The sequence below is a fragment of the Anolis carolinensis genome, chromosome 1, assembly GCF_035594765.1.
Source record: "Anolis carolinensis isolate JA03-04 chromosome 1, rAnoCar3.1.pri, whole genome shotgun sequence".
In the NCBI taxonomy this organism is placed as follows: domain Eukaryota; kingdom Metazoa; phylum Chordata; class Lepidosauria; order Squamata; family Dactyloidae; genus Anolis; species Anolis carolinensis.
The window spans coordinates 135,048,922-135,067,776 of NC_085841.1; the positions used below are offsets into that span (position 1 = coordinate 135,048,922).

At 40.1% G+C, this 18,855-nt stretch overlaps 1 protein-coding gene across 1 annotated transcript; it reads left to right on the forward strand.

The window, feature by feature from the left end:
• On the forward strand, positions 1-15,627 carry cln8 (CLN8 transmembrane ER and ERGIC protein). The gene is made up of 3 exons (XM_003215478.4): positions 1-270; positions 5,244-5,917; positions 11,971-15,627. The coding sequence occupies exons 2-3, from the start codon at positions 5,366-5,368 to the stop codon at positions 12,292-12,294; spliced, it is 876 nt and encodes a 291-aa protein (XP_003215526.1). The 5' UTR covers positions 1-270; positions 5,244-5,365; the 3' UTR covers positions 12,295-15,627.
• Positions 15,628-18,855: the final 3,228 nt, after the last annotated feature.

The window sequence follows — 18,855 nt, forward strand, 5'->3', positions numbered from 1 at the left end:
AAGGAAGTCTTCCCCAGAAACGGCGAACCCCGGGCCTGTGTTTGTGCGCGCGCCGCTGGCGGCTCCTTTTGGACCCGGCTGATGCCCGCGTGCTCCGGCGCGTGACAAGAAGGGGAAAAAGCGTCCCCACCGCGTGCGCAGCAGCAGCAATAACAAAGACTTGCACCAGGGCTGGCCCCTGATCATATTTTGCAAGAGAGACCTCCTCTCACCTCACTCCGAAGTGGAACTTCATATGGGGAGCCTATTTCCGAAGCAAGCTCATCCAAGGCAAGTATATCCTATATATATATATATATATTTCTGCATTTATGTAATTAATTGCAATTGGGTGGGGTAAGTGGGAAGATTGCATAGGAGGCTCAGCAGGAAGGAAGTTCAATAATAACAAGACCATTTTTTCTTAGTTTTTAAGCCTGTTTCTGGGAGTATTTGGGGTTCTGGATCAGAAAATTGCATTGGATATATATAGGTGAGGCACCCAACCCAGAAGGTTAAAGGCCATGTAAAACTACAGATCCCATAGTTCCATAGCATTAAGCATAGGCAAGTAAAGTACAGTAGAGTCTCAATAATCCAAGCCTCGCTTATCCAAGCCTCTGGATAATCCAAGCCATTTTTGTAGTCAATGTTTTCAATATATCGTGATATTTTGGTGCTAAATTTGTAAATACAGTAATTACAACATAACATTACTGTGTATTGAACTACTTTTTCTGTCAAATTTGTTGTATAACATGAAGTTTTTACAATTTGTAAAATCATAACCTAATTTGATGTTTAATAGGCTTTTTCTTAATCCCTCCTTGTTATCCAAGATATTCGCTTATCCAAGCTTCTGCCGGCCCGTTTAGCTTGGATAAGTGAGACTCTACTGTAGTACCAAACTGCATTCATTCTATTTTGGAGATGTTATTTAAGGCAAGGGAATTTTGGAAGTCATTTGGAAATGGAATCCTGGAGGCCCTCACAAACAAACAAAAATGTGACTTTTTCATTCGTCTTTGAGGCTCTCCTTCCTTTTGTTATATACCTTCAAGTAGCTTATGATGATCCTATAAAGGGGTTTACCTGGCACAGATAGTTGTCTCGCTCTGAGGCTGAGAGTGTGTGACTTGTTCAGGATCTCCCAGTGGGTTCCTGTGGCCAAGGGGGCATCCAAACCCTGTGTTATTGTCCCCTCTTGTAAACTTGGTTTGTCTTTAATTTTCCTCTTTTCCACCAACTAATGTTGCCCAGAAACCAGGCTTCATTAGGAGCAGAAGAGCTCATGAGATCCCGGTGGCATTTCCCTTTGAATGGGAGAGAGAGCTGTAGTGCAGGGCAGGGTTTCGTTAACAGTGGCTGAAATTAATTATGTATTTAGCCTGTCTACCCAGTTACGTTGGTTTTCTTGGCCATTGCTTAGTCTCCTGCCCTTCTCAGAAAATGGATTGAGGGCAGATCTTCAATGATAGCTCACTAAGGCTTGAAAAAGTATTTAATACACATCAAAGGCATTGAGCCAGGAAGAAACAGAGCACCCTTTGGTACTCAACAACCACATGTTTTATGAAACTTTGCCGGAGTAAAAAAGCTGGTGAATGTAAGAGAGAGAAAGACAACCTGATCTTATTGAAAGAAAGTTTCTCTCTATAATACAGGTAGTCCCTGAGTTTATTTATTAATCATGTCAGAAGCTAAACAAGGGTACACGTTGTAATGTATTTGAAAAGTTTTAAAAAAACTTGGCATTGTACTAAATGCCCTTTGGCCAGAAGCTGGCCACTTGGAGTGCCTCTGATGTCGCGGTAAGAAGTTCTCCATAGTGCATGTGGCAGGTCTCAGGCTGCATTGTAGTAGGTGGTCTGTGGTTTGCTCTTCCTCACACTCACATGTCATGGACTCCACTTTGTAGTCCCATTTCATAAGGTTGGCTCTGCATCCCTGAGCTACAAACATAATAATAATATAATAATAAAACTATTTCTAGACTTCCCTCTCTCCCCAAAGGGACTCAGGGCGGTTTACAGACACAAAACAAAAAGGCAAACATTCAATGCCTCAGATGAGTACAAGCACATGAAAATTATACATCGAGATGAAAATAATTAAAAATAATCCAATAAGACATAGTAAACTCAAACATGCGTAAAACATTACAACATGTTTCCTAAAAGCGGTTAAGATACAGTTACCTTAAGATGGCTAACACCGGTGTTCGTTTAAGATGTATCGTAGAAGCCATAAAATACAAGTGGGTTAGTCAGCCTTCCAATGGGTTGAAGTGTCCTAGTAAACATCTGACAATAGGAAGTGGGAGAAATCTACCACTAGGAAGGGAAATTCACTCCTGGAAGAGATATCATGAGGAAAAGTTGGCTCAACTGAAGCTCTCTCACTAATCCTTGTGCACACAACAAGCCAATTTTTTCAAAATCCAATGATCACAGGGAGAGAAAGTGAGGCGAAATCTTCTGAACAGGGGCATAGACAGCAAAACAAACACCACAAGGGTGTCAACCCTTCCCTATGCTATCCAAAAACTCAAAGTACTTATTTTTGGCTGGAGTTATACATCAAAAATGTGCCTGTTCCAACTGACATCCAAATTCAACTAAAGAATAAACCTACAGAACCTATCTTGTTTGTAACCTGGGAATTGCCTGTGTAAATTTTGGCAGTTATGCCATACCATCTAATTGTATGGCTGAAAGAAATGTGGACATCTGTAAGAAACTTGTATGTATATCTATCTATATATATAAAAGGATAAAAAAATTCGGCCTACGACAAAACTACACATCCCAGAAACACTAAACTTGGCAACACAACCCCTCATCCATGCCTCTACGTTCATACAACAAAAAGAAAAGAAAAATAAAGTCCTAATTAGAGGGAAAGGAATATTATTTTTTATCCAATTGCTGCCAGTTAGAACTCTGCCCACTTGGTCTTCTAGCAACCTCCTCAGCCCAGGGGACAGGCACAGTTAGGCCTTAGGCCTCTTCCACACTGCCTATAAAATACAGATTATCTGATTTTCACTGGATTATATGGCAGTGTAGACTCAAGGCCCTTCCACACAGCTATATTACCCATTTATAATCTTATATTATCTGCTTTGGATTATCTTGATTCCACACTGCCATAGATAATTCACTTCAGTGTGCATTTTATACAGCTGTGTAGAAGGGGCCTCATATAATCCAGTTCTAAGCAGATAGTATAATATTATAAATATACAGTAGAGTCTCACTTATCCAACATAAACAGGCCGGCTGAACGTTGGATAAGTGAATATGTTGGATAATAAGAAGGGATTCAGGAAAAGCCAATTAAACATCAAATTAGGTAATGATTATTCAAATTAAGCACCAAACATCATGTTATACAACAAATTTGACAGAAAAAGTAGTTCAATGCTCAGTAATGCTATGTTGTAATTACTGTATTTACAAATTTAGCACCAAAATATCAATGAATTTAAAACATTGACTACAAAAACATTGACTACTAAAAGGCAGACTGCATTGGATAATCCAGAACACTGGATAAGCGAATGTTGGATAAGTGAGATTCTACTGTAATATGAAATAATTACTGTGGTAATCCAGTCCAACCCAATTCTGCCATGGAGGACACAATCCAAGCATGCCCAACAGATGGCCACCCAGCCTCTCGATACTAATACTACTACTACTAATAATAATAATAGCAACATCATCATACAATCCTAAGGTTTGGAGTGACCCCTAAGGATCATCCAGATCAACTTCCTTCTACCATGCAGGAGGACACAATCCAAGCACTCCTGACAGATGGCCATCCAGCCTCTACATAATAATGATGATGAAGATGATGATAATAATAATAGAAGCATAAAATCCAAGAGTTTGGAGAGACCTTAAGGGCCATCCAGCCCAACCCTTTCTACTATGCAGCAGGACACAATCCAAGCATTCACAGCACATGGACAACGTATAAATACTATACAATACTACACAGGATCCTCATCACTTTCACAGTACACAAACAACTAAATGCATACTAAACATAAAGACAACCATACAACAGACATTCAATACCACCACTACCTCAACAATTTGTCACCAACACCACCAGACAACGCCACAGTGCGCAGCCGGGCACAGCTAGTAATTTGATATTTTAGAGATGGCACCTAAGTCTATAAACACAACATTTTATATGATATTTTAATCAATTCGTGCATCTAACCATCAGAATGCAAAGGTATCACTATCTCATTCTGTTTGGTATAATAAACTGGAATGAGGTCATTTCTAGTAAGTATTTAAAATACTTTTGACATCTGATGTAAAAGCAAACTATGAAAGTTAAGATTTGGTGTCTAAAGGTTTTATGTTGAGTTGTAAAGGAGTTCTTTGAACAAATTTTCAAGCAAGATTATGATCTGAATCACATTCTGTGAAACTATGAACAAGGGTGAGTAAGCTCTGGGAGAAGAACATGAGACACATGAGGCCAAGAGGCAGACATTTTATAATACCCTTTACCTGTCAGTGACTCCTCTTATTGGGAAGGAAGGAAGAGAGATTGGAAGGCTGGTGCTTTCCCACAAGAATAGGAACTTTGTAGCTGTAGTTTTGCAAGCTCTTTAGCTTTCTCTGGCAAAGAGTGCTGGTGTCTCACCAAAGTACAGCTCCCATAATTCTAAGGCATAGCAGTTAAAGTGGTGTTAAACTGCATTAATTCAACTACGTAGATGAACTCCTTGGCTTCCACTCACCACTATGGCCAGAACAAATTCCCTTTTTTTCATACCTTCTCGGTTATTTGTTCTTCTCAGTTTACCTCCTAAAATCCACATTGCTCATTTTCTCACATGTAATGTTAATGTTTTGGATAATGGATTTAGATGTAAGAAGCCCACATTTTTGTCAAGAATAGAATGTTGTTAAGGAAGAGGAAACTTGATAGTAATGAGTGGTTGCTTTCATTGTTCCTCATAATTGATGGGGTTAGATTCTAGCTGTTGTCAGCTTTATCTCACTCCAATTTTGGGCATTTTGTAAAGCACAAAATTGATGTCGTATGATATTTGATAAAGGAATCGCATCAGTGGCCTTGTCCTATAATAATGACTCCTATGTGGCTATTGGTAATACATGAATTAGACTTTGGTGTGTGACTTGTTTGACAGTGTAAGTACCTATATGTATGTATGCATATGTGTGTGTATATATATATATTCTAGACACTTCCTTTCTCTTTCTTTGCAGATGGCAGTGTACCTCTGGTGTCTGCTCATGTTAAGGATGGAAGTTCAAGATCCTTAAATAGACCTGCTACGAGGGTGAAACATTTCCCCAAAGCATTCACAGTACATAGACTGCAACATAAAATGGAAGGAATGAATCTCAAACACGACCCAGTAATGCCCAGGTCCATATTTGCTTGGGATTATGTTCTCTGGGAAGTACGTTTGAAAATAATGGTGGCTGGCTTCTTTCTATACTTGGGAGTATTTTCTCTGTCGCATTGCCTGTCTTCATGGATCAGTGTCACATACCGCTTGCTCCCTTCAAAGGAGAAAGTCTTCTGGAACCTGGCAGCTACCCGGGGTGTGTTTGGCATCCAGAGCTGTGTTGCCGGGTTGTGGGCCTTGCTTTTTGATCCCGTTTTTCAAGCTGACAAGGTGTATGCACAACAGGATTGGAGCTGGTTCAATTGCCTCATAGCCTCTGGATTCTTTTTGCTTGAAAATGTAGCTGTTCACATATCCAACGTCGTCTTCAGAACTTTTGACTTGTTCTTAGTTGTACACCATTTCCTTGCCTTTGGTGGCTTTTTTGGTCTGATTACCAACATAAAGTCCGGACATTACATACCCTTGATGGGAATACTACTTGAGATGAGCACGCCTTTTACCTGCATATCATGGATGCTTTTAAAGGTGAGATATTAACAAGCTAAGAAACTGTCTTATTTCTTACTGAGCTGATTAAGTTCACAGTTCAGCCAGCAACTTGATTTTCAGCTCCTCACCCCTTTGTTGTGACAAAGTGAATTCTGCATCATATATAGAGACCAAGTGCATCCACAGGGCATTTTTATAGTTCCTCGCCCTGCATCCCCCAATTGTTGTTTAAATAACTTCCCTTTTCCACTGGAAATTATTTCTATAGTTTGTACTAAATTTCGAAGGCAAAGTGTGGCACATGCAGCCAGTAAACAAATATTTTCCCCTCCCCTTGATGCTCCCTAAAGCGGAAGCAATTCTCCTTCTCCATTACTTTTGACCTCCATTGCCTCCTTCCACTGCAGTCCTCTTTCCTTCCTTTTTCGGAAGGCAAAGAAAAATGTTGCTGCTGCTAAAAACTGGATATGCGCAGAGAGGCTCTGGTTCTTCAGAGCCTGGCTGAGTGAGAGAAGCAGGAGTGTCCAGGGAAACACTTTTCTTGTGGCTCAGGAGATGTTCCTAGTCCGACCCCCCCCCCCTTCCAGATAAACAGACTTTAAAGACAAAAAGGCAGTTGTTGACAAGAGCACCTTTACTCTTTTCATCTTCCTTCTGTCTCCAGAGGAGAGAGGGCTAGTGACAAGGATGGTTGGCAGAGAACAGCGAGTAGATGTGGAGAGGTTAGAACATCTCTGCTACTTGCTAATTAGGCAAGAGTCTTATATGTCTTACCTCCATATGAGTGGATCCCATTATATGCACACAAAAACATTAAATGGAAGTTTGATCTCATATTTCACCCTTACGCTTCCATCTGCTCCATCAGCAGCCAGCACTGGATGTTTTGTATCCTGTAAATCTAACAAAATTAGAAATTTCAAAGGTAATTAAAATGTTAATTTAGTTTATGATTATTTCTACAATGAATATTATTTTGAATACATATTCCAAAACAAGCAAAGAAAAATATATAACCCTTGTGCAGTTGGCTTTCTGTGAGACCCACCACAGCTTCCCTGTCCTTTCTGTTTGATAACCGTATTGTCTTCTCCTTGAATGAATGAACATGGAGCAGGAAAGGTCAGAGCTGCAGAATCTTCAAGAGGTCTTGGTGAACAGTTTGCTCTGATAGGATCTAAACAGGTGGTTCTCGACCTCTGCCCTTCCAGTTCTTTTGGACCCACTTCCAGAAGTCTCAAACAGCATCTAGTGGCTGGGAAGTCCAAAGCGCATGGAGGACAGTCAGTCTGGTCTTCTAATCCCTTTTTAGTTTTCTGTTCACAGCTTTCAAGACTCACCACTTTGCTGGAGAATGGTGACCTTAAATGACCTGTCTCCTACTCTGAAGCTTTGTATACTGCTTCATATTCATTAGTTGCAATTGTTCTTGTTTATTGTTAATGTGCCTTCAAGTCATTTCTGACTTACGGTGACCCTAAGGGAAACCTATCACAGGGGTCTCTTGGCAGCTTTTTTCAGAGGAGTTTTATCTTTTCCTTCTGAGGCTGAGAGTCTATGACTTGCCGGGATTCAAATGATGGACTCCATAATCCAATGCTCAGATCACTACACTGTGTCCCTGTACCTTTAGTGGACTGACTGAATCTGAGGCATGTGCTTCTAGTCCCCCAGTACCCTTTTGCTGCTAATTATGATGACTTTAGTCAGCAAAATCAAAACTGCTACCTAGGTAAGAGCATGACAGCACACATGTGCTAGGAGCCGCGGTGGCGCAATGGGATAAACCCTTGTGCTGGCTGAACTGCTGACTTGAAGGTTGGGTTGCTGACCTGTAGGTTACAGGCTCGAATCCGCAAGGCGGGGTGAGCTCCCATCTGTCAGCTCTAGCTTGTGGGGACATGAGAGAAGCTTGTCATCTAACACATCCCAGCATCCCCTGGGCAACGTCTCTGTAGACGGCCAATTCTCTCACACCAGAAGCAACTTGCAGTATGTTCTCAAGTTGCTTCTGACACGATTAAAAAAAAAACACTTGTGCTTGAAAGTGAGAGCTGGGGTATAGTTACAGCTTTTTGAGTAGTTGAGATTAAACACATACTATAATTCATGTTTCAGATACAAAATTAAAATACTCATGGAAGAATGTAGAGTATTAACTAAATCTAAAATGATTTAATATTTTCATTCATTAAAGATTTTCAGTAACTATCATGCATGCAATTGGCATTGTGTTTACAGTTTTATTAGGGTGTCTTAATATTACAAGGAGGGGAAAACATATTTATTCAAAAACATTAATACTAGACATGAGCACAGTAAAAATATATTTCATCAAACTTGATATATGCTGAAGATTATCGGGCCAGCTAAAAGGAATACCAAACTAATTTGACTTTTGTCCATTTTTTAAAAAATTGTATATGTGGAGCCGCTATAAGTTGACAGGCAGTTTAAAGTCGCATACACACACATGTAGAAGAGAAAGTTCATCTAACCCTACCTCTAGCCCCTTACACTTAAAATTGCTACAGTATACTAGTGTTTCTAGCAGGCTAATTTATATATAGGATCCTGAAGGATTTTTAGTGTCAGGCTGGGTATTTATATTTCCATGGTTTGTATAATGTATGAGCTTTCATAAGCAACTCGCAATATAATCTCCTATGCAGAACACTTCTATATACTATCAGTTCAAATGTTGGCTGAGGAACAGTTTAAGTATCCATTATCCAAAATGCGTGAGACTAGAAATGTTTTGGATTTCAGATTTTGGAATGTCTGCATTTGCATATACTATACATAATGAGATATCTTAGAAATGAGACTAACTCTAAATACAAAATTCATTTATTCTTCATATACACATTATACACATATCTCAAGCTAACTTTAAATAATATTTTAAAGCTCTGTGCATGAAACCAAACCACAGTTTTAGGAAAACATTGAATATTTGAAACGTACTTCAGATTTACTTCTCTTATTCTGTAATATCACAAGCTCTTTGCCTGATTGAATGTAAACATATGGTGACAGAGCTAAAATGTGGTGCTGCTAGCTCTTTTGAAGACCTGAAATAAAATAATAATAAGATTGCCAAAAGTCTCAGTAACTTTGCAGTAGTTTTGTCTGAAGGTCTCACTGCCTCTGAGGAAGTGGTTTTGTGGAAAGAAAACAAATTACAGCAAAAGGACCATCTGCTATTTGGAAACCAAACATAGTGATTTAGTTTCCTGTTGTTCCTCTCCCTACCAGATTGTAATATAGAAGCTAATGTCCTTGTGATTTTGGGGTCTGTAAGTTGTATAAACAGCAGAACATTGTCTTATAAAATCTTACAATAGAACTACAATTTACATTATCCAAGCTCACCATCCATACTGTCAAAGGAATTAAGAAACAACAAGTTTTCCAAACCCAGGATCAACATTTAAAGCAGGCATGGGGAAAGTACAGGCCAAAACATCCCTCCCTAGGTCAGAATTGCCTCAAAATATCTCCCAAATGTCCTCTTGAAGTGTGGAACATTTTCACTATGCTTTTGATTCAACCAGCCATTTTAGGCCAAGGAGAGATTAATTCTGCTCATTTCCTGTTGTTAAAAAAGGCCTTTCCTGGGTTTAAAACGGGACAGGGAGACCTAAAATGTCCTTCATGGTCCATTTGGGATGTTTTGAGAATAAAATACTGTTTTGTTTTGTTTTTTTGTTGTTTTTTTTTTGCAGTGGGAGTTGGAGCCCTTCAAGCACTTCTGAGGAGCTGATACAGCTCCCCAGCTTTCCACATTAGCCACTCCTTTTCTAAAATTCAAAGCTTACTTTTAAAGACTATCTAAAGAGTGCCCTTAAAACAGTTCTGGGATGAGCTAGATAGTGGGAAAGCTTTGGCCTGCCAGAAGTTGTTGGACTCCCAACTCCTCTCATTTCCAAATGATAAGAGTTGTGCTCCAGCTGTATCTGGAGGGCTACTGGCTTACCAGCCATGAACTAATTTATTTCCACAGTTGCCTGTAAAAAAGTATAGCTGTCAAAGAAGAAGAAACAAGCACATGTTCCTTTGTGCCTGCAGGGAAAGGAAAACTCTTTCTGTTTCCCATGTGGTTCTAAATTGCACACCACCTTATTTTTTAGGGGATGCAGTTCTTTCTTCTGCATACTCCTGGGGGAGAAATTGGCAATTATGGAAGTTTTCAAAATATTCCTGAACTATAGTGCCTATAATCCATTACCACTGGTTGTTCAGCTAGGATGGATGGTAGATTTAGTTGATGGAAGTAGCTATAGCTAGCAAAAGAGAGCCATATTTAAAACACATATACAGTGGGCCCTTGATATCCGCTGATGTTTGGTTCAAGGACCTATGTGGATGCTGAAGACCCATATAAACAATTGCATAGGGAATGGTGTCTGTGACCTGATCATGCACTTCTACATAAATTAAGGGCTTAAAATGGTAGTCTGTGGTTATAATTTAACTAATGTAGCTTTGCCAAACAGTGTCTTCCTATCAGGCCAAATACAGGTTGTCTTTTGTTGAATAACAACAAAACTCTCTCCCAAGGGAGGTTAGGCAAACCTGTGGTCCCATTTCTGTTCTTCAGCAAGTGTAACTGACTATCATGTCTTAAGGTTTTGAAAGTTATGTATTGGACTTCTTTACATTCTACTTTTTCACACTTTACTGTGTGTTTTCGAATTACTTTAAGAATACCATGTAACACATACCTGTGCATTCATTTATCCAAACAAAAAAAACCCTGTCCTTATAGAAATTTGCTAGGTTCTCCAGACAATATTATGTTCTGCATCCCCTGGACGGTACCATAGAGCAATGTTAGAGGACTTAGCAAATTCCTAGAAAGGATACCTCGCTAAGAAGTTTTAGGCCCTCCAGTGCAAATCTGGCATGCCGGGACTGGAAGTGAGGTGATTTAATAGTTTTTGGTTGTATCTGCAGTCTTATGTAACTGACATACAGCATGTATCCCCTCTAGATAGATTGTAGTGTTTTAATAATATAGTATAAATTATGTTATTATACAGTAGAATATCCCTTATCTGAAATGCTTGAGTCAAAAAATGTTTTAGATCTTCATTTTTTAAAATGAATAGTTGCATATACATAACAAAACTTCTTGGGTATAATTTTCTTCTTCCCTTTCATAGATCCTTGTGTCTCTCACTAGCCTCATATCTTGTTGGTTTGCTACTTGTGTTGCAACTGAAATGTGAGACTGAGGACCTGGGAAACTGGGTGGAGATGCAATAGGGAGATCTATGGGGAGCCCACCGGCTGTCCGCTTTCAACTTGCAAAAGCGAGTAGCTGGCAGTAATAAGTTTCAGATTTGAGAACATTTCAGATTTCTGAGTTAGGCATGCTCAACCTGCATATATAATACATTTTTTATCTAAACCCATTTATTTGGATGCCACCTCTCCCCAAACCTCTGGGGGATAGGTAGGATGTAAATCAGAGAAGAGAAAATGAGAAAGTGCATTGAATTAATAGGCTCCTGTATTTCTTATTCTCTATAATTTCCCATCTCCTAATACACTTTAGTTGTGCCCAACATTTCTAGTCCTGTGGCTTAGCCTGTCTACATGCACTGTAATGAGGACTCTTTGGCACATGCATTAAGCACTTTTTATCCTGGAACAGCACTTCAGAGTCATGTGGCCAAAAGAAGTGTTGGCTTCTGTAGTGCTGATTTGATTTCTCTGTCTTTATAATCAAAGGAACACTGCACCACAATATTAATTCCTGGTAACAACCCATTTGTTGTTCTAAGATAAAAGACATCTTTGTTTTTACTCTCTCTCTCTGCTCATAACCTGATTGTATTCTCTTTCAAGTTGGCTTAACTCTCCTAGTTAAAACATAGTTAATTCAGAAGCCTCTTGAAGTTCTTGAAATACTCGTCTTCCCAGACATCAATATAGGTGTGTTGCCAAGATTTCTCTTTGCAAATTATCTTGGAGTTGTCATTATATACACAATATGTTATTTATTTTCTATGTAGCTAGCTCATTAATAATCTGTGTGAAAATGCTGCATTATACATTTAACTTCTTTTTTTTTCCTTTAGGTTGGTTGGTCCAACACTTTCTTTTGGAAGGCAAACCAGTGGGTCATGATCCATATGTTTCACTGCCGCATGATCCTTACTTATCATATGTGGTGGGTTTGCATTTCTAACTGGAACGCTGTGCTGGAGAATCTGGGACTTCTGCATTTTGCTGTTGTATTTGTTGGAATGACTGCTGTCACTTTTATACTTAATCCTTACTGGATGTACAAAAAGACTCAACAGCTCCTCTGCCCCGTTGACTGGAATTTTTCCAACAGGACAATGAAAAATGGTTCCTCCAAAAAACTGAATGGAGACACGTTCCAGAAGAAAGAGCTTTGATGCTAGTTTTTGCACTTTTTGGGGCGGCAGTAAGATAGAGCCGTAAGGATGCAGGGCAGATAGCCAGTTAGCATTATGAAGCTTCTGTTTGTTAATTAAGAGATCTCAACCATATTTATTACTAGTTTTTGGTTTTCTTATCAGTATTACCCTCACAATGAGTGTTGCTAACCTAACTAAAATATATGTTTTGTGGATGAATCTTGAACTGTGGGCATATTTTAAGATATACCGAAAGAAATATATTGAACGAAATTTACTCCGGCTTAATATTTGTTGATTGTGAAGAATCCAGACATGTACAAACATAACCCAGTGTTTCTTGTAGTCACAGTCTTGCTAATCTTTGAAAAACCTGTTCAGTTCAAATAGTGCAAGCCTTTAGTACCTGGGTAGAATGCCATTCAAGTTCATCCTGACTAAACAGGAGAATTAAACGTTCCCACAAATTCTTCCTTCTCTTGTAGCTTCATGTGCTGCCTCCACTACTGAGAGTCCCATCTTCCCAACTTGATAGAGTAAGTTGAGGAGGCAATAGAAATATCCTCCTCTCCCTTTTCTACCAGTGAGATTCCTCCACTGAGTCAAAAGTCTTTTAGAGACAGAAGATGTCCTTCTGTTTGTAGGAAGATAAAGCCTGAGCCGAAGTGAGTTTTTCTTTCTGCCCAACATAGCAGTGTTAAAATTCTGACCCTGCTTACTAGTCCTAGATAAAGAAAGAATACATTACCCAAAACTGAGTTGTTAGAATGGAGCATAGTAAATTTAAGCTGCATTTCAGGAGCCCCCAATGGTGCAATGGGTTAAACCCTTGTGCTGGCAGAACTGCTGACCAAAAGGTCGATGGTTCAAATCTGGGAAGCGAGGTGAGCTCCCGTCTGTCAGCTTCAGCTTCCCATGCGAGAACATGAGAGAGGCCTCCCACAGGGTGGTAAAATATCCAGGCGCCTCTGGGCAACGTCCTTGTAGACAGCTAGTTCTCTCACACCAGAAGCCACCTGCGGTTTCTCAAGTCGCTCCGGACACGAAAAAAGGGAGAAAGATAGGGCTCTTCCTCCATCCCAACTGCCATTGCCCTGGCCTTAGAGGGAGAGAAGAAGAGGCAGACATAACCCCATCGTGCCTAGCCCAGAACCAGATAAAAGTCATTCCTCTACCCTCACTGCTTCTGACCAAGAGAAGAGCAGACAAGGACAGTTCTATCATGTCTAAAATCAAAATTAGATGAAAGCCCTCCCTCCATCCCAGCTGCCACTGTCCTGGCCTCTGACTGAGAGAAGAAGAGGCCAGCATAGCTCCATCGTGCAAAGGCCCCGAAGCAGGGGACAGGCTCTCCTTCCATCCCAGCTGCCACTGCCTTGGCCTCTGAAAGAGAAGGGAAGAGGTCATGTCTTAATTAGATTGTAAATGGCAGAGAACTCTTCTGTTATTCTTTGATTTGTAAAACACGATATAAATCAATGATGATTAAATAATAAAATGAAACTTGTCTTAAATTTGGCCACTCAGAAAGTTGTTTTTAAGCAAAGGCAAACTTATGGCAAATATTCCAAATGTAGCTTGGCCTACTCTAAAGATTTTTAGATAGTAAAATTTTTAACATCTATATCTCATAACAGGATAAAACTCAGATTGAAAGACAGTCATTATTTGTCTACCTTTTAAAAAAATGCAACTCCTGAAATCTAGTCTCATCTTATAAATCAAAAAATGATTGTAAAGGGTATCTGAACTTCAAAGGAAAATCTTTTTAAATGTGTTGTCGAAGGCTTTCATAGCCAAAGCAGTTCAAGGGTTGTCAAACTGCATTCATTCTATTATTTACTAGATCAGAGGCCTCCCGTTGGGTTGCTGTGAGTTTTCCAGGCTGTATGGCCATGTTTCAGAAGCATTCTCCTGATGTTTTGCCCACATCTGTGGCAGGCATCCTCAGATGTTGTGAGATCTGTTGGAAACTAGGTCTATACATCTGTGGAAAGTCCAGAGTGGGAGAACACAGTATACTATTTGAGACCACAGAAATGCTGGACCACTCTAAGAACCACCATGTCAGACTACACAGAAGCCATTGAAACCCACAAGCAGGTGGACAATTTCAACAGAAAAGAAGAAACCATGAAAATGAACAAATCCTGGCTACCAGTATTTAAAAACTCTAAAATCAGGACAATAAATAAAGAACAACATTCAGAAAACGGGAATGCCAGACGAGAAACAATCAGGGCCAGTTAATACCTCCCAACAAAAGATTCCATCAGACAGGAAGCAGCCAGGCTTTGAATCTGCAAGGCCATTCAATGCTAATCAAGATGGCCAATTGCAACATTCATACTTGCCTCAAGCAGACAAAGAGTTCTTTCTCCCAACCTGGACTTTCTACAGATATATAAACCCCACTTGCCTAGTTTTCACCAGACCTCACAACCTCTGAGGATGCCTGCCATAGATGTGGATGAAACATCAGGAGAGAATGCTTCTGGAACATGGCCATACAGGCTTTAAAACTCACAGCCACCCTTTTTAAAGTTTACAGAAAAAGGGGCTTGACAGCATCTGTATTGCAAAAGAATGTTGTGGAGCACTGACTCCTAGTGGCAGTTGTAGTGAATAGCCTGGCTGTCTCTATAAGCAAAATACAAAGTGAAATTGAACATACGCACAATTTTAGAACACCTCTAGATGGATTTTAAAAAACTAGAAAGTCTCAGATTTTGTTCATGTTCTTAATTGTTTTATTTTGGAGATCTAGAGATGTTTTGTTTATCCCAGACTATTCCTGTCAGCTCCCATTATGATCAGAGTCTTATACCTGTTTCCTTGGTTAATATAGTTTAATATAGTATAACATTGGAAAGAACAGAAACAGAATCTGGAACAGTTCAATTATTTGGGATGCATCCAAAGAAGAATAATTATGTTATCAGCCCTCTACATCCATAGGTTCTGCATCACAGTTTCAACCATCCATAACTTGAAAATATGTCCCCCTCAATTTCCCCCCTAAAAGAAGCAAACCTTGATTCTACCATTTTATATAAGTGACACCTTTTTATTATGCTATGGTGTATAATGGGATGAGAGCATTCATGGATTTTGGTATCCACAGAAGGTCCTGGAGCCAAACCCTGATAGATATCCACCTTGAAAAGGTGTGGCTTTGTTTTGTTTGTCTATAAGCATTGCGGAGTGCCTGGCGTTTTTTTGCTGCCTAAATTATGCTACATAATTTTCCATCTACCAGTATTGCATAAGTTTCCATTTACCACTGTATGCTGATGGAATGAATATAGAATGTAATGGAATGCAAACATAATAAATACCATATTTACTTGATGTGCCTGTTGTTTAAAAGTTTATACCAAATTTATATTCACTTACAAAGTTGGTATAAGTTAGGAATGACTGGTACCCAATTTCATGAGGTATGGAATCTGTTTCCTGGAACAGCCTGAGAATTAGAAGTGTATTTAGCAATTTAATCCCATTTAGATGTGTTATAAATGGAAAGCAGATAATAAGCAGGGAATGGAAAGCAGAGAATTAATCCCTTTAATGGGCATTCCTGCAAATCTGAAAAATACATAGTACTATATTTTGAAGAATTTTCCTTATAGTTATTGAAAACTAGGAACTGATGAAACTCTAGTCTGACATTAGGTTTGTTTTCCTAGAGATCAGTCTCTGTGTCTAAAGGGAAATGAGTAGAAAGGCTTGAAAATTTATCTCTATCATACAAGCTTTGATTCAGGTATGACCCAACTAGAATTCAATGTAGTCATTTCAGGGATCTTGGAAACAGCACACCACTGCTTCTGAGATTTTGGTTCTCCAGATGTTTGGCAGTTCAGCTGCCCATTCGCTATGCTGCAGGGGCTTGAAGTACAAAACATCTGGAAGACCAAAGATTGAGAAGCAATGTTTATATACACCTTGGTTCAAGGGTTGTGTGCTTCATGTTATATGCTCCTAGCATTAAAAGACGACCAATGATAACCCTCTCCCTTAAAAGATGAAGGAGTAGAAATCAGGCACTTGTGATTGTATTCTACCACATTTAGTAGTTACTAGCCCTCCCTCCTGTTTCTTTTAAATACTAAAGCTAGAATGAGAACAAAATTGCTAGAAACAGAAAGAAGCATCAATCCTATTCAGAACTGTCTCTTCCCTTTCATCATGCCCCCTTAGCCTGCATTCTGCAGATGGGCCTTTTCAACAGTAAGTAAATCTATATGGCAAAAGATTTCCAGAAGAGGCCTGTGGAAAGGGAAATTATGGATATTCAAAAGATGCTAAATGCTACTGACTCTTCTTAGATCTCCCCTACATTCCTGTTACCTTGGTGATCATGCTTGATAGCCTGATCTTGTTCCTCTGTGCCTGATCCCAGGTTGGGACTAAGAGTTGTGAACTGACAATATAAAAACTCCGTTGAGTGAAAGAACTGGATGAATCAAGTTTGGAATCTGGTCTTGATGGGAATTGTAATTTACATTTGAAAGAATCTTAAAATGAACAGCCAGAAGCAACATTCTATAGAGATTGATTTTGTCCCCCATGTTGTTTAACATCTACATGAAGCCGCTGGGGGAGATCATCCGGAGTTTCGGGGTAAGATGTCATCTGTACGCAGATGATGTCCAGCTCTGTCACTCCTTCCCACCTGTCACTAAGGAGGCTGTCCAGGTCCTGAACCGGTGTCTGGCCGCTGTGTCGGACTGGATGAGGGCCAATAAATTGAAATTGAATCCAGACAAGACGGAGGTCCTCCTGGTTAGTCGCAAGGCTGAACAAGGAATAGGGTTACAGCCTGTGTTGGACGGGGTCGCACTCCCCCTAAAGACGCAGGTTCGCAGTCTGGGGGTGATCCTGGACTCATCGCTGAGCCTGGAGCCTCAGGTTTCAGCGGTGGCCGGGAAAGCCTTCGCACAACTCCGCCTTGTGCGCTAGCTGCGCCCGTTCCTTGGGAGGTCTAACTTGGCCACGGTGGTCCACGCTCTGGTCACATCCCGGCTGGATTACTGCAACGCACTCTACATGGGGCTGCCTTTGAAGACAGCCCGGCTTCAAACTACAGGAAAGGAGATTCCACCTGAACATCAGGAAGAACTTCCTCACTGTGAGGGCTGTTCGGCAGTGGAACTCTCTCCCCCGGGCCGTGGTGGAGGCTCCTTCTTTGGAGGCTTTTAAGCAGAGGCTGGATGGCCATCTGTCGGGGGTGCTTTGAATGCGATTTCCTGCTTCTTAGCGGGGGGTTGGACTAGATGGCCCTTGAGGTCTCTTCCAACTCTACTATTCTATGATTCTATGATTCTATGAAGCTCCAGCTGGTGCAGCGGACGGCAGCCAGGTTAATAACGGGAGCGGCTTACAGGGAGCGTACAACCCCCCTGCTAAGCCAGCTCCACTGGCTGCCGATATGCTACCGAGCCCAATTCAAAGTGCTGGTTTTGACCTACAAAGCCCTAAACGGTTCTGGTCCTGCCTATCTATCCGAACGTATCTCCTCCTATGAGCCCGTTAGAACCTTAAGATCTTCCGGGGAGGCCCTGCTCTCGATCCCACCTGCCTCGCAGGCGCGGCTGGTGGGGGCGAGGGACAGGGCCTTCTCGGTGGTGGCTCCTCGGCTGTGGAACTCCCTCCCCAGCGATATCCGGGATTTAGAAGAAAACTAAAAACTTGGCTCAGCGCCCAGGCATTCAGCGAATAAGCTCATTGGCTGTTGTAATCGGGTCGCAAATCTGTAATTGTAGCAGTAGTGAATGACTGAGGATGGTGCAATATCGCTGCTTTGCAGCGTTTTAATTTTTGTATACTTTTTATCATGTTTTTATCATGTTTTTATCATGTTTTAATTGTTTTGTTTTTATAGTATATTTGTTGCTGGCCCTCGTGGCAGAATGTAAGCCGCTCTGAGTCCCCTCGGGGAGAAGGGTGGGGTATAAATGCATGTAATAAATAATAAATAAATATATACATTATAAGACAGATTTAATTGCCTTCCACAATTGTACATGAATATATAAAATGGTAGAATTTCTGCTTGGGTAACATATCCTTTTTGTTATGAAAGACGATATTGTGACAAACAAGGACAATCCTCTGTTCTAATGGAGAAAGAAAGATGAAAAGTTATCCTTTGCAATCGTTCAAAATTATATTGATGTTCTTTTTTAAAAGTCAAATTGTATTTCTATGGCCTAAATCCACTTTTAGGTCTATTAAAGGATAAACATGCAAATGTAAATCCATGTATGTATTCTCTTGTGTTGGGATTGCAGTTGGATTCACACACATGCATTTTGAACCTTTTTGTTGGTAAAGGACTGAATTTGAGCCACTTGTCATGTGCTTCATAACTTTGAACCTTAAATATCTTCTGGCTTCATAGCAACCAAACAACTATGCTTCATGCTTGCTTTCTTTTTCTTCTTAAGTAATGTGTACACCTATGTTCCCAAAGAAATATGAATAGACACCACTTTAAGCTGCCTCCTAGTAAAATCTGTTTTTAAAAGTGTAATTTGTATAATAAAAGAGCATTTTATACATTGGATGCATCTT

Coding starts and splice junctions, on each gene's coding strand:
- cln8 (XM_003215478.4), top strand. CDS start 5,366: ATGGAAGGAATGAATCTCAAACACGACCCAGTAATGCCCAGGTCCATA. Junction 5,918..11,970: donor TATCATGGATGCTTTTAAAG/GTGAGATATTAA, acceptor TTTTTCCTTTAG/GTTGGTTGGTCCAACACTTT.